The 12,500-nt window shown below is 32.9% G+C and overlaps 2 protein-coding genes across 4 annotated transcripts in view; one reads left to right on the forward strand and one right to left on the reverse strand.

Annotated features, from left to right (window-relative positions):
- The window catches only part of LOC135215506 (uncharacterized), an 8,306-nt gene extending 5,895 nt beyond the window's left edge, over positions 1-2,411 (forward strand). For all 3 annotated transcript variants that reach the window (XM_064250306.1, XM_064250308.1, XM_064250307.1), the window contains one exon: positions 616-2,411. In XM_064250306.1, coding sequence (XP_064106376.1) covers positions 616-2,217 — 1,602 coding nt within the window. In that variant the 3' untranslated portion in view covers positions 2,218-2,411. The remainder of the gene's footprint in view (positions 1-615) is intronic.
- Positions 2,412-10,502: 8,091 nt separating this feature from the next.
- LOC135215505 (transient receptor potential channel pyrexia-like) overlaps positions 10,503-12,500 on the reverse strand; it is an 11,750-nt gene continuing 9,752 nt past the window's right edge. Inside the window, exon 4 of the mRNA XM_064250305.1 lies at positions 10,503-12,500. This exon is cut by the window's right edge and continues 590 nt beyond it. Coding sequence (XP_064106375.1) covers positions 10,778-12,500 — 1,723 coding nt within the window. The 3' untranslated portion in view covers positions 10,503-10,777.

Genomic DNA, 12,500 nt, shown 5'->3' on the forward strand with positions numbered 1-12,500 from the left:
CCTCACAAAAGGACAGTGCCAGGGACAAGACCAACACACAACTGCTCCAGCTAGCTAGCACACACACGCCACACTGTTGCGGGTTCGTTCATGGACAGACTTTTTGAATCACACGTACACACACACACACACACACACACTGTTGCGGGTTCGTTTATGATCAGACTTTTTTAATCACACGCACACACACACACAAAAGGACCTGGGTTCGTTCCTCGGCCGGGCGGGGTGGGGATTTGTGACCCGTAGCAGGATCATTTCAGCCAATATGCCAAGAAAATCTATCAAAATTTTAGTTACTTTGTAAATTGTCTGCGATTTTTAGCTGATTTATAAACTGACTGGGTGAACCAGGCAATTCAAAACTGCCTGAAAAAATCAGTCAATTTACAAATTGTCTGGATTTAGATATTGACTGTAACATATATATTGTGTATATACTATGTATCTATGCTTGGATGTATATGAATGTGTGTTTGTGCATAATATGTCAGGTTTGTTTTCATGTCCTGTAATTCCACTGGGAGACAGGAAAATAAAATCGCCACTCTTTTTTTTTTTTTTTTTTTTTTTTTAATTTTTTTTTTTTTTTAGCAGACGATTATTCCTTTTCAGGAACTACTCTACATCGGGCCTCTCCAAAACTCTCAAATTCAAACGGTGTTCTTGAACGACATAAAAGAGCTTTATCTCGACGAATGCGTTTCTGTCGACATATCGGCGACAAGAATCAAGAAAATATCAATAGAGCCATCCGAGAATTTCAACTGCTCGAATTTCGCTCTGTCAGTAAAATATTCAAGCATCAGTGAGGTCCCAAGAGTCGTCAGTCAACTGTACATTGAAGGTTGCAATGTTGACATACTGAAACCAAGGATGCCATTGTCTAAACTCCTCGTGATTTCTTCCGGAGTGCAACAACTAGAGGTAGCAGTGCCCTTGGCCAAAGGAACGGTGGGTATTATACACTCTTCTGAAATTGTCCATTTTAAACGTTACACGACGGATTCCGGGTCCACTCTTACAATCAAAGACACTAAAATCGACAACTTATCTCCTGACGCCTTTGAAATGAGAGACGGGAAAATAATCGTGGAAAATTCGACCTTAACCGGAGCTGCCTGTCAGATCAAAGGGTCGTTTACAATGACACCTGTTGTTAAAGCTACAACGACGACCATCAAGTCCGATATACCGGGTCAAAGTTGTGAGCAGAGAGATAACACATATTATTATCTGTTTTGCGTTCTTCTCTTTTTATTCGTGGTCTCATGGGTTGCATTTGTTGCGTATCTCTTTCATAATAAGATCCTGATGTTCTTTGCAGTCATATCAACCCCAGACCAACCAAAGGAAGGACCAGTTGAAAATGAACATCTTCCTCTTGTAACGTTGCCCCTACGAAATACTGAAAGAACGGAAAGCGATAATGAAAGATACGACACAGTAGCTGCATGTCAATTCAAAACGAACGACAAAATTACAACTAGAATTGAAATGCTTAGCTCACAGTTTGATAAGGATAAAGAACGTCATGCACAAGATGTCAAAGGTTATGAAAGCTCCGAAAATCGCCGAAAAATCTCCGAAAATGATGCAGATATTTGCAAAATTAAGGATTGCATGAGAGACCATTCCAATCACATGGAAAAACTTGATGAAACTGAGCGTAATTTTGAAGATTTGATCTGTGGTATCATTCTGGGAACGTGGAATGGAAACAGAAACGAATTAAAAAGTGGAATAGAAAGTGAAACTGGTTTAGAAAAGGAAGGTCCCGTTTCTGAGGACCCTAGTGATCAAGGTCCTTTAGATAAAGTATATATAAAGGGCCTTGCTAATGATAGTGGGAATTCGTCTGACCCTAAAATAGGGGGAACTGGGCTCTGTGCCGGGAGGTCGACAAAGAGTGTCATATCCTGCGAAACAATGAGAAAGGAATTGGATGAAGCAGTCGATCAGTGTCTCTCTCAAGTCGATGACAGACTTTCCTATCTACGATGCGGACAGCCAGATGATAGCTTGTCGCCCAAACTGAAGAAATCTTGGAAGAAAAAGAAAGATAAAAAGAAAGTAGAAGAAATGTTCAAACATACTCAAGCTAAGATCAAAGATGACATTTTAAATCTCCAAGTATCTACTTTTAAAATTCTGGTAAGGTTTCAGGAACATCGCATCGAAAAAATGAAAAACAATACAAAGCAATTTACAATTTGAGATTAATTATTTCAAAAAGAACCTCAAACGGTCACCCACGGGTCAAAATTTGCTTTAGAATAGAATATTTCCAAACGCTGTTGCAAGCAGCGAAACTCATTTTACGTTTATTTATTTTTTTGAAAACTAATCAGGCAAATTTTCACAAAATGAGAACTTTTTACAAGAAAAGTATAAAAGATATGTATGTATACGCACACATTTATATAATTAATAATATATATATATATATATATGTAAATATATATAAATATATGTATATATAATATATATGAATAAATGTAATATATGTATATGTAATATATATATATATATATATATATATATATATATATATATATAGTATATATATATATATATATATAATATATATATATATATATATATATATATATATACATACATATATAAATATATATATATAATATATATATATATATCATATATATATATTATATATATATATATATATATATATATATATATATATATATATATACATATATATGATATATATATATATATATATATATATATATATATATATATATATATATATATGTATATATATATACACATATATATATCTATATATATATATATATATTTATATATATATATATATATATATATACATACATATATATATATATATATATATATATATATATATATATTTATATAAATATATGTATATATATATGAATAAATGTAATATATGTATAGGGATATATATATGATATATAGATAATATATATGATATATATAGATATATTGAATATATATAAGATAGTATATATATATAGATATATAGATATAGATATAGATATAGAGATATATGATAGTATATTATATATAGAGATATACCAATATTAATTAAGTAATACATATATTTATTATATATTGTATATATATATATAGGATTGGGATTAATAATTTATATATATATAGAGAGATATATATAGAGATACTATATATATAAGATAGTAGATATATAGACCGATAGATATACATATGATATAGATATCTATTATAAAAATATAGATGGATAGATACATATATAACATATAGATATAGATAATAGATGATACATATAGATATATAGATATATATATATATATATATATATATATCAAATATATATATTCTATATATATATTATATATTATATATATATATCATATATATAATAGATTTATATATATATATACAATATATATATTTATGTGTATATATACACACACATAGTTAAACTAAATGTCTCGATTCACGTTTCCTACGTTTGCTACTAAATCAAAACTATCCTTTTTTCGTTAGAACATTACGTCAGTTTTTTCGGGGGGGGGGGGGTAGATAATCTAATGACTATCTAATGACTGGTAATTTTCTCCGTGAAATCCTTGCTTTATTCTTTATATTAATTTCATGAAGGAACGTTTATAAATGAGTTTGTGCAAAATGAATTGTACAAAATGTGTAAGGTTGTCATACATCAGTCTGAAGAGGAGCGTTTAGCTTGGCGTAAATTATTGAAGGTTTGGGATGAGGAAATTATTGCTCAAATACACAACCAATAACTCTTAGTTATTAATAGTTCCATAAACGATTGATTCATTGTCTAAGCCTGACCTGGAATCACAGCACTCCCCAGCCCCCACCTGTTCACCCTCCTCAATAAAATAATAATAATAATAATAATAATAATAATAATAATAATAATAATAATAATAATAATAATAATAATAATAATAATAATTATTATTATTATTATTATTATTATTATTATTATTATTATTATTATTATTATTATTATTATATCCTGAAGAAGACCCCTACAAAGAAGTAATCGAAGGAAGTGGGAAATACAAAAACAAGAGATCACTTATTAAAAAAGAGCAATAAATAAGAAGTGAACGGTGAGCAGCATAAGATGTGATTCAAAGAAATTGAGTATAAATACAAACACACAGACACACATATATATTTATACTATATATATATTATATATATATATATATATATATATATATATATATATATAGTATATATATATATATATATATATATATATATATATATATGCTTCCTATGCTTTCATTGACAAATGAGTTCAGTTTAAATAGATGATTCATAGTTATATAGCGTGACTGGATAAGAAATGGTTAGTCAGAATAGATGTGTTTCTGTGGGTAAATATCGCCTGAATGTCAATCATTCCGTGAAAATAAAATATATGTACAAGGTGTTTTATTAATTTTCACGTATGTTATTTATTCTTGAATTAGCATATAAAACTCCTCAATTCATCTAACTAGCTCTATTTATACTTAGGAGGTGTAATAAATGATGTCAATATATTTAGTCTCTGAGATACTAAGAATTAACATTATGTACTAATATATAAAATTCTCACATTTTAAAATCGTTTTAACAAATGTTATTCCAAGAAATCATTGCCTGTACATTTGTTTCCACAATAGGCTATCAATTAATAAATAAACTATAGCATTTGTGTTACCTTGTTAGATATGTGAAAATATATATAATAAATCCTTGTGTATAAAAATCTTATTTTTGTATAATGTATGACAATATAAAACATGATTACTAACAATAAATATGAAAATAAGGTGTCACTTAATTGTAATCTACGAAATGGTAATATATATATATATATATATATATATATAATATATATATATATATATATATATATATATATATATATATATATATACATGTATGTATATATAATTATTATGATCCCACTGAGGTACCACGACGGAAGTCGCAAAGATGCTTACAACGTAAACATGAGGAAAGGTATACATATAATTTGGTTGATAATTATGAGGATCTAAAGACTTTCATTAGCAAACAGAATTATACAGATACTCTTATGAGAATTCGAGCGAAATCTACTGAAGAAAGGTGATTGCTGTTTAAACATGAATGACTAAAGTACCTCTAAACAATAACTATGAAAATGAGTGTACAATGCAACAACTTTCATTATAGTCAGTTGTTCGTTCTCGAGACATTCTACTGAAGCAGCGAAGCATCCACTCACTGACAGACACCGATGCAAACACACAACCTTTCCCAACTTTGTGTGAGTTATTATGTGGAAACAAAGGATGAATAAGCTGAAAAATAGGAGGATAGGACATTTCGTTGCAATGAGCAAGACTTATTTGGTGACAGGCACGGCATCTAAAATGAACTATACAGACAAGAAAGTCACTGTGATAAAAATATATCTATTGTTTAAAACGTTGAAGATTCGCAAGAAAAAACCGTGTGAGTAAAGTTATTCGATGACTGTGGCTTCTTTGTAGATAATTTGCTGTAGTTACGTGAAGTCAATGACAATAGTGAAGCAGTAAGACTGGAACGATAAACTTCCGTATAGTGAACAGCAACAAGCAAGTTGGTAATAACTGAATTTGGTTATACCATTGCCTGATACAGTAATCGACATTTCGAAATGGTTGATGCATTAGCTTCAGATGGAAAATGATCAAGAATAATTCTAACTATATAAATAGTACGAAGGGCAAAACGGTAAAATGTTCAGCTAAAACAAAATGAAATACCAATAAGATAATAATAATCGCACTGATGAAAATCAGAGAAAAATCTGCCTTTGAAAACTCGTTCGTACATATCTACCAAGGGACAAACATTTTGCAAGGATTCAGAACCAGGCATACTTTACCCTTTATAGGCAGAGCAGCCAACAAGGCTAATGTTTGCCTTTCCAGGATGACTCTTTCGTCATCTGTAACTTTGGTCGTTACGATTCTACTGCAAGAAGCAAAAACTCGGTGCGAGAACTCTGGATGCTTTGTTTCTGGTTTCAAATTGCTTCCGTTGGTGGCATTCTGAGGAGTGAATAGCTTGACAAGATGAGTGAAGTTAGTCTCTCCTTTATTATCAACGCATTCCAGCCTTCCTGTGATTTCGAGTTTGGAAATTTGTTCCAACCACCCGACGCACGTCCACCCCCCACCCCCCGCCCATTACAGGCACTTTTACTACGCATAAATCTACACACGCACACACCCACACACCACACACACACACACACACACATATATATATATATATATATATTATATATTTATATATATATATATATATATATATATATATATATATATGTGTGTGTGTGTTTCCCCCTCCTTATCCCGTAAACTACACAAACTGGGAACTCTTACCTGTTGCCAACGGTGCCCTGTCTGTAAGATGTCACGAGGCTTATTAAGACTGCATAAATATAGAAAAATACTATTTATTTCCCAAAGCAATTGGTTATAACACAGAACAAAATAATTAACAAGTCATAATGGCATAAACACCCAAATCTACCCATAAAGAAACCAGTAAGATAACATTCTACCCTCCTGACTAAGGTTACACTCCCAAACCCAAAAGTGTCTTAAAGTCTCGTATTAGTCAGGTTAGAGAATTCCGTTTCTAATCAACCATGGAATTGGACCCATCTGTAATAAAGATAGTAGGTATAGAGACATCCCCCACATCACTCTTTTCAAAGTATTTACGTAAAGAGAGTATTTCACACTTCTCTCTCTTTTTCAAAAGGTAACAGTTTTTCTAAGTTTTTTATAGAATGTGTCCTACCTTTTCGATGGGCGTTTTCTCCCGACACTCGGAGCAACCACTTGATCTATTCTCGTTTGTCTCAAAGAATGCTTCTTCCACAAGTACCCTGAACTATTAGGCCTGTAATACGCGTACAAACGAACGTACATGCCTCACAAACAGGGGAACGATCTCTGAGTCAAGTTGCTTGTTCAGCAAATACCTTTTTCTCCATGTGAACTTGCAGTGCACCACCTCTTGTCTCTAAGCGAGAAGAGCTATGTGACTTTACTATCATATATGACACTTTAAACATATTATTAGCCATTCCCTCTCTTTTCACCTACTATATATATATATGTATATATATATATATATATATATATATATATATATATATATATATATATATACTATATATATGCAGAAGCCAGGTACTATGTCATCCTCTAAGTAAATGGGGATACAATCCACAATGAAGTAAAATCCTCTGTACAAGAGATATATATTTTAAACTACAAGAGGATTTTACTTCATTGTGGATTGTATTCCAATATAATCTATATATTTATATTATAGATATATATATATATACTATTATATTAGATATACTATAGATTAATATATAATACATTAATCTCTATAGGTGACATAAAATGTCATAGTTTTTTTCTTCTTATTGTAAGCTCAAACCTTCAGGAAATTTGTTGAAGGTAAGATATTTTTTTGGTAAGTTTGTAGGATCTGATAATAAAATTCAGACTTTTAAGAAAATTGTTGACGGTGAGTAATTTCTGAGTAGAATTGTAGGGTCTGAAAATAACTTTTGCCTAAAATAAGGAGGCAAGGAAATACTATACACAGATGAAAAAATCTGATTACTTGGAAAAGCAATAAGACAACTTCTAGCTGAATGATTCATTTACCTCAGCCCACATTCCTTCAAAATACTTGTTCAAGGATGAAGTGAAAAAGAAAAACCCATACTTGGCTTTAATGCAAATTGGCCTTTTTTTTTCTCTTCATAAATATAAACCTAAAGAAATGGACCAACAACTACTTGTAATGTAAAATTAAACCTCGTTATCTCTTATTCTTTAGTTCTTTTATTATGTTAAGATCATATTGATAAACATTCATGTCCATTCTAACTTAAGCTCTCTCATTGCCAAATTAGTGTTTTCTTGCAGTTTTATGTTCACCTGTGAGATACCATTATACCATTGGTCCCCATATACGTTTCAATTCTCAACCTCTTTTCTCTCTTTAACAACTCTTTTCCTTAAATTTGTATATTTACTGTTTCACTGAGAGCAGTAATCATGAACGGTTGTTTTGGTGTTGGTTAATATCTGATCTTTGTAGCATCCTTTACAGCAGTGGTTCCCAACCTTTTTTGGGCAACGCCCCACCTTATTACTTCTAAAATCCTGATGTACCCTGCGGTGATATATAATTCTTATATATTCACGTGGAGGAAGCCTTAAAAGGCCATTAACTTGGTTTAACTATTCTCGAGTTGCTTTACAGTATGATAAAGTGTTTATGGTATTTAACAACACCAATCATCCACATCTAAGAACTCTCACTTTCCAGTATTCATTATCGACAGTCAACAATAATGGGCTAACGGACATTTCATCTTGTTACCCTTCTCAAACACACATGGCTGATTCCCTCTGTTCTGCTGCACTCCATCGAAACCCAGCATATGGATCTCAAGAAATTAATTCATCTCCCTGCAACGCAGCATCCCGGACAGTTCTATGTCCCATATTTATTTAGTTAGAAGCGGCAATCAGTGGACTGCTGGATTCGGTATTTGAATTTTACTCTTGGCCACCAGGGTGATATGCTTCACCCATTCTCGTTTTTGATGCCTTTCATTTTACTCGTAGGAAGGTAAGGTTGATAATGAGCCTTACCACTCAAGGGTGTGAGCAGCATCCTGTCGGCCCCTGGTTGTACCCACTTTTCAAGCCTTATTCCAGCTTCCTTTAGTGTTGCCGTCCAATCTCTCTAACTAATACTTCTTAGGGTAACAACGAAGTTTTCTCCTACATCCACCTTCATCTCATTCATTTTATGGATTCTCCCTCTTGATGCCCAACCACTCCAAGTCGCTCTTTTCACTGTCTTGTGCACTAAATAGCCGAAAGTCCCCAGTGATTAGCTTGACGGCCTAAATTTCATTAAATCAAGGCATTAAATTTGTTTTGTCTTAAATGGGTACAATTATTTTCAACACTTTTTTTGTACCTCTTCTCCTTCCTTATGCCCCATTCTTCAAAACTCATTTTCTTTTACATCACAACTTTGGCATTCATCATCACTTCAAATTCATTGTCCTTGCAAAAGAAAATAAATTAGTGCACAGTAATTGGCATTATTTAATTTCTATGGTAATACAGCCTTATTTATTGATTACCTAATTCTGCCATAAGTGAAGAAATTAATCATTGCTATTGGTGGTTATAATATTAAAATTTAATATCCTTTTTGTACTATATCGCAGCATCCACAGGCTGGTAAACATTTACGTCAAATCAAAACTCTTAATAATAAGATTTTCATAGATCATCATTTCACCATTGTGGTTTTCAGATCTATTAGTTGAAGAAGAGATAAAGCGGGGTTGAAATGATGGATGAAAGCCTTGAATAATTTCACTCTATATTCAGAAATACAATATGTAATATATTTCCATCGTATGTCATTTCTTTCTATTGTTTTGTTATTGCTCTCTTAAATATTTAAATGAAAAAGTTGCAGCCTCAATATATTATTTTCTTACAACTGTCTATTACCTTTTATATAATCAGGTTTTCATTTTGTTTATTCACTTGTCAGTTTAATGATTTACTTTACGTTTTTCTCTGAAGTTTCATTTCAGATCTTTCGCATTATTCTTCCTTGAGCTTTTCTTTCTTTCCTTCTTATTTCCCCTTCTTCATTTGATATTGCTACACTCTGCTTGCTAATACACTCATGTTTCACCTGAAACGCTGTTTAGTTATTTGATCTTAAGGGCATTTATGTTTTTCATATACCTGACTTTCAGTTTTAATAAAGTTTTGTATAATTACAATTAAGTGTTCATTTAATGTACAATAATATGTATTAGTATCAAGACAAATTAACATTTTACGGAATACATTTCCAGGCGTTTCTGAGTTTTTGATTAAAATTGTGTACCACAATGAGATGAGTACAGAACTAACAACTATTCATCATATCTGCACTCGGAATTCACTAGAGTAAACGTATTTGCGATCATTATGTTCCGACTTATTTGCCTTTTTTATTTCTTTTCGGAAATTCTTAATTATGATCAAGATCTATTCACAAATCAGTTTTCTTGAAGGTTTTGCACCAATGGAATACTCATGAGACCATAGGTTTTGACTCCGTGTCTATCGACATACAAGAGTTTTATGTCTGTCATTGGACTCGATGTTTAATTAATGCCGTTTCAGCTGAAAATACGGGTATATATATATATATATATATATATATATATATATATATATATATATATATATATATAATATATATGTGTGTGTGTGGTGTGTGTGTGTGTGTGTATAATTATCTGTTGCATAGAACAGAAGAACAAAAGGAAAATATAGTGCCAACGATATGTGATGATTTAATTTAAAGAATAATAGAAGACATTGGAATTGATATTACAGATTACATTTAATGAGAGGTAATAGTATTATATATGTATCCAGTGTCTTCGTTATCTGAAGTATATGTAAACAAATGATGCGTGGGTGGGTGTATGCATAGGAATGTAATCGAGCTCTTATAACTACTACATGGTTGCATTGATGATTCATTCGTTGTATAGAGAGTTTTCTTTTCAACGGTATCTTGAAATAAGGCAAATTGAGCGCCGTTTTTCTTATAAACCTCACTTAACAGTCGATATCTTCCCTGACCCGATAACGCTTCAGTCCCCTTGTGTTTCCACCACAGGTCGATTCAGTAACAGTTGCTCTAAAATCTCCTGATTTTGTTGCAAGTTTCTCTCTAGTTGATTGGACACCTGAGTCATCTGACTGTCAATCTTCGCCTGTATGCGCAGCACTTCCTTCTTGAGATCACTGCACACGATGGAGAGTTCTTCGAACTTGGTCTTCTGCGAGCGACGGTCGTTTGTATATCTCAACTGAAAGCTCTTGAACTGTTTGCCAACATCCTCCTCCAAGTTAGGCTGGTAGTCGTCAGATGTGATGTTGCTGCCCAAGGAGATAGCTTCCCTGATCGTTTCATCTTTAATGGAATAACTTTGCATGTCTTTCTTGTCCTCTTTATTGGGCGAGACTGTTATGACTGACTGGATCGAGGATCTTGAAGACAAAAGTTCTCTCAGACTGCTTGGGAAAAAGTTCCATTTGTATGCAAAAGTAAGAACCTTCTCATAAGCCACAAGATAAGATGCTTGTTTCACCAACCGCTTAATCTTTCCCAGTCTCTTAAGATGTGGGATGTCATTGACTGCCAAACCGATGAGAAGATTTGACATGATTACAGTCACTAAGAATACAAAAAGGCTCATAACTATGAGGCAAAATATATCGAAGGGCATTCCTTTCTCATTGACAAATTCACTATAAGCAATTTCTCCAGTCATCATCATGACTGTCTTAGCAAAGCTGAGTGAATAAGTATCGAACACCGGCATCTTCTGGAACAGGATGTGGAAGCTCATAGAAAACCCAAGAATTAAGCTCAAAAAGGAAAAGATGAATTTAATCAGTGACTTAGACACTTTGGTGAACATGAGGATGTAAGTACCAAGGGCTGGGAACCGGCCTAGAAGCATCATGAGTTCGACCCAAACAAAGAGGATGGCTATGCTTGCAAGAGCTCTTGTTCCTTCGACTGGCAATTCTTCAGCTGCTGCTGCTGTAGTGACAGGTTTTACACGTCGTTCTGTGGTTATGAATATCACGTAAGCTGAAGTCGTCATTGCTATCATTCTTGTGTATGTTTCCCACTGCATCATCATTTTCTTGAAATTGGCAATAGTCATAATGATAGCGGGAATGGATATGGAAATGATGAGGGCTACGTGAATGTATTTGAATGCCAAGTACCATTCATGGTGAGCTGACCAGCGCAGTTCCATCTTACCATAAGTTAAAAGGACGAAGACTGTGTGTATCATTAGGTAAAGGAAATATTGTATCACGTTGAAGTAAAAGAGATTACGAATTCGACTCCATTTAATACACAAGAAGCTTTCTAAAAGAGGATGTTTGATTAAAGGCTCCAGACGAGTACCAGCAAGTTCACAAGCAATGGAACTTTGCATTTCATCTTTCTCTGAACAAAGCACTGAATAATCGAACGTGATACTGAAATCTGGATCATGTTGCGATTTCCTTGATAGCTTCACATTTGCATCAAAGAGTTCTTTGAAGAGCTGCATGGCAGAGGGAAGTTTTTCTAAAACGATGGAACAGTTTGTAACACCATTGTTATCAACACAAGTGAGGTGTTCACCATTGCAGAGAAGTATTTTACAACATTCTAAAGATGCGCTTTCTATAGCTAAATGAAAAGGCCTATTTCCATTGCCGTCGGTTTCTTGAATCAAGTGGTAAACTTTGCTTGTATCCAGCAAATATTGGAGCGTTGTTGAGCAACCGCTGGTACATGCAGCATGC

Source organism: Macrobrachium nipponense, chromosome 5 (assembly GCF_015104395.2).
Source record: "Macrobrachium nipponense isolate FS-2020 chromosome 5, ASM1510439v2, whole genome shotgun sequence".
NCBI lineage: Eukaryota > Metazoa > Arthropoda > Malacostraca > Decapoda > Palaemonidae > Macrobrachium > Macrobrachium nipponense.